Source organism: Paramisgurnus dabryanus, chromosome 3, assembly GCF_030506205.2.
Source record: "Paramisgurnus dabryanus chromosome 3, PD_genome_1.1, whole genome shotgun sequence".
In the NCBI taxonomy this organism is placed as follows: Eukaryota; Metazoa; Chordata; class Actinopteri; order Cypriniformes; family Cobitidae; genus Paramisgurnus; species Paramisgurnus dabryanus.
The window spans coordinates 20,527,221-20,536,873 of NC_133339.1; the positions used below are offsets into that span (position 1 = coordinate 20,527,221).

A 9,653-nucleotide genomic window follows, 5' to 3' on the forward strand; every position below is an offset into this window, starting at 1 on the left:
TCAAGGGCCCCTTAAGTCTGCACTGCATGATGTCATCAAAGTGTGGAATCTGAGAAGGACCACAAGTCCAGAGCGATTTGGGACAGGGCCATAGTCTTTGTTTCACCAGACTGATTTGCATAGATGGAATATGCTAAAGATTTTGCTACAATAATAATTTGGATTATTATTGAACAAGTTTGATATCAGTTATATTGAGATGATGCACATCATTGATCAGGAAAGGAAAAGGGGATTATTAAGAGTGTAAACAAGGTATGGTTTAAAACACAAATCAAATAGTAATCTCATAAATGTGCTAATATAAACAAAGTGGTACATTACAGATACAAACATGCAATACAAGGATATATAATATATACAATTTAAACCGTGAATATTGTGATCTTTAGCTGTGATCTTGAAACTAGAGAATGGTCTCTTCTCTGTCTTCATAGACACATAGTCTGCACTTTTGTTTGAAGTTTGCATTTGTAAAAATTGCATTTTAATTAGATTGTCACCAGAAAGGCAGACAGAGAGGACTATGAAGAAGAGCAGATCTTCTGATCGAAGCATTATGTTGGGGCCAGGTGCTAAACTCAATCTAAATTCACAGCGTGAAGTAAGTTAACGATCCAGACTATTGGAGACGACCGGTCAGTCCTTACAACCTTATGCATTTCAAATGGTTCTTAAAGTATTGATGAGCCACTTTCTTTCTTCCATCACGTTTTCCAGGAAACCTAAAGTGTCGGTATTTGGCTTGACTTTTTTTGGGCTGATGTCCGACTGACAGTCCTTTGCAGGAAGCTAATAATAATTTTCCGAGGCCATCGATAAAGAACTCTAAGAGGAGAAAGGTAAGAAACAGTTAGATGGGCTGTATATGGGAACACCTGTGGACAATTGCATCTATAATCTGTAGTTAGATGTGGGCCATTATTCATAGATTATTAATGTTCTATCTCTATATGCAGCCAGGTCATCTAATGTGAGTCTGAAAACATAAATTACTTTAAAAACTAATTCTAAATCTGGAGAAGTTTTTCTTAGACAAGTCTGCAATGTGTAATTATTTGTATCACCTATTTGCATAGAATCCGGTTTGTACACTACGTATTAGTGGAAAACATGAAGGGAAACAGGGTGCATGCCATTTTAAAAAAATGCTAAATATTTAACAGTATCAATTTCTAGGCTTTAAAAGCTGTGCTTGAATAATATTCAATGGAATCTTTTACTGGAATTGATGAACTGATATAGCGTAACGCATGTCAACCTGAAACCATGAGATGTACCTACCAGTGTGACCAACTCTTTTTAGAAACGGATCAAAGCCGACCCGTCGTACGGCCTCTGTCCGTGCTAGGAAATAGTTGACCACCCCATCCACAAAGTAGCAGCTTTTAAACCCTGGAACTGATTGGTGCTTCCGATTAAGCATACGTCTCAGACAGCCCCCCTCCTCTTCATTACCTTCTTCATACTTAAGGCCGAAATAAAACTGATTGCTTCCCACTGAACCACCAACCTGGGGATACAAAGAAGATTGAATGAGGTCCCATTACAACATCTGAAATAATTGATAATGTGCTGTATTGTTTTTATATTTTTACCACATCCAGTTCTGGAACTTTCTCCATGATTTCCACAAATTTTTCAATTTGTGTGCTATTACTGAATACATAATCGTCATCAACCCACAGAAAGTATTTAGTGTCGACCTGTGATAAAGCCAGATTCCTGCCAGCAAACCAGCCCTGACAAAACAAAGTTAATAATCAGTAAACAGCAACACTGAAACTTTTAATGGTTGTAAAGACACAATATATTTTGATTTTAAAGGGTTGGTCACAAAAAAAAAGAAAATTGTGTCATCATTTACTCACCCTCAAGTTGTTACAAACCAAATGAAGACATTTATAATATAATTTTAGTAACCAAACAGATCTGGGGCACCATTCACTTCTATAGTATTATTTTCTCCCACTCTAGAAGTCAATGGTGCCCCAGATAAGCTTACAGTAATTATAAAATTTCTTCAAAATAACTTCATTTGTGTTTAGCAGAACAAAGTCATTTACTGTAAAAGTTAAACTTGAGGGTGAATAAATGACAGAATTTAATTTTTTGGCTGAACTGTACCTTTTACAGTTTTAATAAACACTTAATTCCTTTGTGAGGAAACATTTACCTGTCCAGGTGGCATTATATAGTGCTCTATATTTTCACCGAGCACCTTTTCTGTAGTAATGCTGTCGTCTGCAATAATGATCTTGATTTCTGGATAAAACTTTCTGATACTGTTGATAAGAACATTCAACTCCCGATACCTCAGAAAGGTCTTGGTTGTTATAGTTACCTGTGAATTAATATCTGAGAAAGACAAGTCATTGATCAGCGAATTTAAAGACTTCAATTTACATTAATTTACAGTTTACTGCAGTTCCTCATTACATCATGATTTCAATCTATGGTCCGGCTACAATCTTGAAGACGTCACCGTTTCAGTTTTGTAGGTGTGTGGTGAGGAGGTGCACTTAATGTTGTTGCTATAATTTTTCTATGCTTTTGACACATATGTTTATGGTATTATAGCAAATTCCTTATGTAATGTAAAACTCCTGCACTTATTTATTTTTTTCTTTCTTTTGAAAATGTGTGTCTAGTTTAATATGATGCCTGTTATTTATCATATTAATTAACTAAACGTTCAGTACTCAAAAAACTATACAATTTTAATAGATTATAATTTATTTATGAGCACCATAAGATTTGCAATAAAACAATATATTATATACTATATATTTAATCATTTTTCTTGTAAAGCTGCTGAATGCAGATATTGACCAATCAGAATCAAGTATTTCAGAGCAGCATGCAATAATATCATTCACAGACCAAACACAAAAAGTCTTTTTTTAGTATTTCATTTGAATTTTAGTTCAAGCTTAAATTCATTGCAATTTATTTTAAAGTAAAGTATCTGCCAAAGGCATACATTTAAATGAGTTTTGTGTCTTACCGGTTCCTGGGTCATACAGAACTGGCACTGAAGGTCTTGCAATTTTTATGGGAAACATGGCCTTATGGTCCTCAAATGAAAAATGAACTGAGAAGGTAAGAAGAAAATGAAAGTGGTTTATATTAAATAAACACTTAAAGGTGAATTGAATGCAAAAACCCTATAAAGAAAAACAAAACTGGAAAAAACAAAACATTCTCTTTGACACAAAAGCATAGCATTTAATACTTTCTGAAACACCAATCTCACTATTACCCATATCTTTAGCCTTGACACGGTAGACGGTGCTGGTGTAGGACACATTGCTCAGCAGATGATTGAGTTTTGTGAGGCTTGTAGATGAGATAGTCAAATCACTCTGACCCTGTCCATCCACATGTGCTCCATTCATGACATCCTCCACTGAGAGCACCCCATTCATCACACTTAAAGATACCTGCAGATACAAAAATGTTTAATGAAAATAAGCAGATTCAGAACTGTATGATGTAACTCAAAGGATGATAGCAAAACTGGAGTTGAAGCACACCAATGTAAAAGCAAGGTACAGAGCAATAGTGATGGAGGTAAGGGTAAGAACAGATCTACTTGTCCCTGTGTCTACCTGCAATGGGAATGCAAAAGACCCTTCACCTTATGTTACGAGAGCCAAAATACTTCAAAACAAACCTCATAGCGTTCTCTTTCTTGTGCATGCAAAGCCAAACCTATAAGAATGGGCAGTTTCACATTGTAAACTTGTTTAATTTGATTGATTTACTTTAATTTCAATCTTTGACTGATCTTACTGAGTCAAAGTTATATTTTCTTCACATTATCAAGGATGATTTAATAGCAAACATTAAATCACAAAAATGCTGGGTTTCATAGACCAGATAACAATTAAAAGATCAGATGAACTTGACTTACATAAAGAACAAATTTTACCTGGTATTATACTTTTTTGAAGAGGGGCCAATATGAAACCATGGATGGGATATTGGAGAGGAGAGTTAGACGCGGCAAGAACAAGTGGCTCCATATCTGCCTGCCTCCTGTTATAAACACAGTTTGTTAAAATAACAGATACATTCAAGGAGATATTTGGTTTCAAAAGCAAAGATTTCTACAACACTAACAGCTATTCATATTACAATACAGTGTTTTCCTTAATCACATGATACCTAAAGATCTGAATCTTACAACAACAAATAAGTGTTACGATTCTATTAAACCCTTTTGCAAGATGTAATGAAGAATGAATAAATCTGAAGTCATGAACTTTGTTAAGAATCTTTTTTACCTGACTCGATATTGTCTGTACTCCTCAAACCGACGTCTCCGAAGGTCTTCCAGTTCATTTTCGGGCACATTTTGAAAAGCTAAAGTATATCCTTCACAGGAACAGGACTGATTTTTACTGGAAAATAGACCAATGCTGTAGACACAAGTCACACGCAACAGCAAATAAGTCCTAATATGAGACCAAATGAACTGAAAGGAAATCAAACTCAGTATACAGAGACTATTAATAAACAACCACACTGTAAAAATGTAAAAGTTGACTCAGCTTAAATTTTCAAGGCAACTTGCTGCACAGCTTTGTTGTACTGAGTAATGTCAACCAACAAGTTGACCCAACTTAACCTGATTAGGCAACAAGCAAAGTTCTGAGTATACAAAATTAGTGCCTCTCAAATAAGATTACAACTGGATAAACACCATTCCAGCATACACTGTAAAAAATAAATTGTTGGCTCAATGAATTATTTTTTAGTAACTAGTTCCACAGAAATTTTACGTTCACTCAATTTCTGACTCCAAACTGTTACCTGGATTGATGTTTTTTAGTTGGCCCAATTTTGACTCAAATATAAAAAAGTATGTTTGCTCAACTAGCTTTATAGCTCATTCAACTAAAATGTTTTAATCAGTTGAATCTTTAAAAACTTACAGCAAAGACTCTGTCAATTAAATTTTAAGTATTTACTCAATGTTTTATGTGTAACTTCAATTAATATTTATTATTTGGGAATTTTAAATAAACTTTTTAAAATTATTAATCAAATAATTTATGCTGGTGTTGTTAACAAATAATTAACTTCAGACACATAAAAACAAAAGCTTTATTCACTTATCATACAGACTGAACATACAGAATTAAATCTTCTCTAAATAGAGAGCATAAAACAGTCCAAAAGCACTCCAAAGTCAGTCAGAACATCTGAAGGGCCATTAAGGAGAACTTCTTTCGCCATGTATCTCTGGTCTGCCTCTCTCCACATCATCACCGCTCTGGTTTGATAAACAGAGGAATATAAATACACACACACATACATAGATGTTTAATATAATAAAGCTTGACGGTGAAAGACTTTATACACTAAAATTGCCAAATTTCCCTCAGACATCACACGTAATTGAATTAAACACTAATGGGCGGTTTTCTCGGACAGGGCTTATCACTGACTAAAATACTGACATCTCTTAACATATGAGTGCTATTGTTTTGTCTCAAAATGCACGCCAGTATTGTATTTTATAAGGTTTGTTTGTAAAAATGTCCCAATTATAATTAAGACGGAGTAATAAACCCTGCCCGGTAATCTTAAATCGGACACATAACATAACACACCTTTATATAACTTATATCTTTGCAAAAACGTCGAGTATTTGCGTCTTTGCCAATTAATATAGTCTAAAATTAACATTTATTTACAAACACTTACCTGACGTGAACTTGAGGAAACGGCTGATGACTTGTGTCATGTGAATCAGTAAGTGATTCAGGCTGTTAGGTGCGGATTGATCTCAGATGAAATGACCTGTGATCCAGATCCTTCCGAGTTAAGACATTTTAAAATTAAAAACTCACGCACATACTGTATACACACACGCGCGCGCACACTGGTACACACACGGGTATATTTAGAAGTTTTATTTAATGATTGTTATGATATTGGGACTATTTCTCCATCCGCTCCTTCAGCTCTGAAGTTCAAATTCGCATGCAGTCCGGTTATAACAAATGTAAAAGATATGAAACATCACTCAACAGCCATATCAATTAAGTGCAATCCTAAAATATGATTTAAAACATAACCCTTTGATTGTTAAGTATGAGAAATTAAAATGAATTAAATCACGTTTAAACGCCACAGAGATATCAGAGCCAGCAGTCAATTTCTGATGCGCTTGCCGAGGCGAGGCTGCGCTGGGCGGGGTGTGAGCACTTAAGCGCCGGTGATTTTTTTTGGAGCTCATATTGAGCTCATATGGAGCTCCGTCCGAAAGTGTTCGAGCACATTTTTAAATAGACGCTATCTTTATTAACCGACCGCATATTTAAACTTTAAGCACATACATTCACGCCTGAACAACTCTTACAATTACATTTTGTGACCAAATAGCAGTAATATTAGGAGCATTTTGTTGTCACAAAGCTGTCATAAGTCCACATATTTACCTGATTTGTCTTAATTAGTTCAGTCAACATTAGCCATTCTGAATGTTGACTGGATTTTAAAATAACCATTCATTTAATGTTTTAAACACAGATTTATCTAGACTTAAAATAATATGTCTTCTCAACTAGCTCAAACAAAAAAATTGCTTTAACTTTTTTAAACTATTTTTGCCCGTCCAACATTTCATTAATTAGATTTTTTACAGTGTATATCCAAAAATGTTGTATATCCAATTTAGGCAATCTGCATGTTTTGGACAGTGTGAGTGTACACAGAAAGGTCTCCTGAACAAAGTCTTTGTCTGATTAGCCCATGCTTGAATCAGAGACATTTTTGCTGTGAGGCAACAATGATGAGCGCTAACCCACTGTCTCGTCCTCTACACTGAACACACAGTTCTCAATCATGGTAACAATGAACAAACATCATAACTTTTAAATAACTCTAAATACAACATATAACATTTACAAACATTAAAACAGTCAGCTTTTTAAATAAATATTAACCAAAGAAGTGAAGATGTCTCAGTGCATGCTGGGAAACACTCGGACTATTTTTTTATTCTTTGTTCAGATTAGGGGAGAACCGGGGCGAAAGTAAGGTGGGACTAAAGTAACAAAGCGATTTTCTCCGAGCCCTGATAACATTTGCATCCTAAACTATGACAGCAATTTTTAGCACACAACCCTTGACAGAGCTGACAAATATTAGGTTATTTCCTCACCGTTTTCCACATGTAGATCCAGAAAGGTGTTATTAATCGTGATAGGTAAATTCCAAAAACGTTCATTTTTTTCCTTTTTCTTTTTAAGGCGTTGTGTTTCTCGTTTCATGTGTTAAAGTATGGATCAATCTACAGGTTATTTAGTGCTGTAACACATCCTGAAGTTTGCCTTCTCAGAGTTTTTCAAAATAAAACTATATCGAGTTTAAATGTGAGGAGATCCTGTCGGGATGAAAGTAAAACTTGTTACTTTTGTCCTGCTGCTATATGTTGAAAATTGATATTATTCTAATTTGATGTAATTTAATTTTTATAGTGTTCAAAATGTTGTAAAAAAAATTTTATTCTCAACAATTCAAGTTTGTACTGTTGGTTGCTTTTGAAACATTTGATAAAACAAAAAACTAAAAAATTTAATTTCATTATTTTTTACGAAGATAAATTACAAAATATGTTTGCAGTTACATATTAACGAAGTCACTGTTTATTTAATACAAACAAGTGTAACACAAAAACTTTTTTGTACTAATCAGTCCCTCCAGAAAAATGTGATTATGTGATCATATGATTCAAAGCATAATCAGCCAAAGTCCGCATAATTATGCAGGGGCCGCATTTTCTCAAATACGCCACACTTACGAAGCATAAATTGCAGATTTCCATGCGCAAAATATGCGGGGCTTGCATGATTTCAAAATCCCTGCATTTTTTGTACCAAAAATCACATATATCTTAGCAGAAAGTTGCATTTACTTCACACAAGTGCAGCCATGTCCCCTGTTGCCAATATGTGACGTGAACATCATGGAAAAGCTGCAAATAATTTTTGCACGTTCCCGCATATAAATGAAAACCGACGCGGAACCTACGCCGTCGCTGCTACACCGTAGGACCTACGCACGACTATAACAAGCCCTTAACTTATGTTCAAAGTGAAATTATACTGAAGTCGTTTTAAATTCTTTCAAAATTCCACCTGGTATTGATAAACCACACTTGCTAGTTACTTACCACAGCTAAAATATATCTACGTCTAAAACATTATCTTTAAAAAAAAAATTCTGAAAAATGGTACTTTCGCCACCACTCTCCACTACTCAGTTTGGCAAGTTGGGTAAACGATTTGGACAATCACTTACATATCTAAGTCCATTCAACAAAATAATATTTGTTAGCAGGATGATTATGCTAATTTCATTCAGTAAACACAAAATAACAAATTGACCCCCTTTAACAAGTTACTTAATAATCTTTGTTGGGAGAACATTTTGAAATTGGATTTTTTTACAGTGCAGTCAACTCACCTTGTGTCAGAGAAAACTCTTTTCTTAAAACTAATTTTCCTGTGGAAAAAAGGTAATTAATCAAACTTTATTTATTTATCTATTCTTTTAATAAATACGTCTGTCCAAAGTCATTAAAAGGATAAATCACAAAGATAAGTACACAAGCTAGAACAAAATGTAAATGCAAAGAGTAAGAGAACATGAGATGTATTTTTAAATGTACACATGCATTTGAGTTAAGTGCTTTGGTTTACTTTGTGTATTAAACAAGACTGAAAACAAACATCCAATAAAATAGGTTATTTAAGAGACAATGTAAAGAGTTGTAGTGTCATACCTGAAGGCCAACAGTCTTTTTGAGATATCCGAAACATTTACCATTTCATTTTGTATAATGTAAATACCCAATGCGGCAAAAGCAAGCATACTTAGGAATAACTGAAGCAGACAGCGGTAGTGGCAGCAGTTCATTACAAAAGATAACCTGAAAAAAAGTTACATTCATCACTACATAACAATTTACTAAAGAAGCTTTAACATAACACCAAATTAGTAGAAATTTAAGTTCAATGCTTCATCCAGCTCAGTTATATGATTGTAACTTGCTATAACTGACTGAACAGCCAGGCATGGACTTTACAAGCATCTACAAAGCCTATATTTATTATACTCTACCAGTGTTGGGTGTAACATTAAAATGCATGTTTTTTTATGTATCCTTCTCACTTTAAATATGTTAACATTAAGTAATATTAACATATTAAGCGTCATTTTTAATGTGCACAAATTAATGTGCACATTAAAGAAAAAGGCATTCAGAACAATTTATCCTAAATTCATTTGGGCATTAACAGTGTTGCCATGTAAATGTTACTTAACAAATGTTGGGTTTTTTCAATCCATAGTTGGGTAAAATATGGAGAAACCCAACCACTAGGTAGGTCGGATGTGGACATTTTCTATTTCAATTTAAAATTGGTTTTGTCCATATTTACACAATCATGCACTGTCGGAAAAATGGTGAAAAATGTATTATGTTGAGCAAAAATGTCACTCTCGTTTCAGTCAACTGAGGTGCTTAATCTCTGTAAAGAAAATAATCCATGAAGGGTTCGTAAATATGGTAAATGCCTCATGGCTTATTTCAGGGAAAATAAATATATACTTTTTCAAAACGTCAGATGTAGAGT

At 34.2% G+C, this 9,653-nt stretch overlaps 1 protein-coding gene across 1 annotated transcript; it reads right to left on the reverse strand.

Annotated features, from left to right (window-relative positions):
• Positions 1-646: 646 nt before the first annotated feature.
• LOC135769159 (beta-1,4 N-acetylgalactosaminyltransferase 1-like) lies at positions 647-8,934 on the reverse strand. The gene is made up of 10 exons (XM_073814114.1): positions 8,801-8,934; positions 4,290-4,424; positions 3,935-4,041; positions 3,677-3,714; positions 3,263-3,443; positions 3,008-3,094; positions 2,177-2,358; positions 1,599-1,742; positions 1,285-1,513; positions 647-828 (listed from the first exon to the last, which is right to left on the reverse strand). Exons 1-10 carry the CDS (start codon positions 8,932-8,934, stop codon positions 647-649), a joined length of 1,419 nt encoding a protein of 472 aa, XP_073670215.1.
• Positions 8,935-9,653: the final 719 nt, after the last annotated feature.

Bases quoted from the DNA above. Each gene is read 5' to 3' on its own strand.
- LOC135769159 (XM_073814114.1), bottom strand. From the start codon at position 8,934: ATGAACTGCTGCCACTACCGCTGTCTGCTTCAGTTATTCCTAAGTATG. The intron at 4,042-4,289 runs GTAAAAAAGATT...TGTTTATAACAG, and splicing joins TACAGACAATATCGAGTCAG to GAGGCAGGCAGATATGGAGC. The intron at 1,743-2,176 runs GTAAATGTTTCC...TTGTTTTGTCAG, and splicing joins ATATAATGCCACCTGGACAG to GGCTGGTTTGCTGGCAGGAA.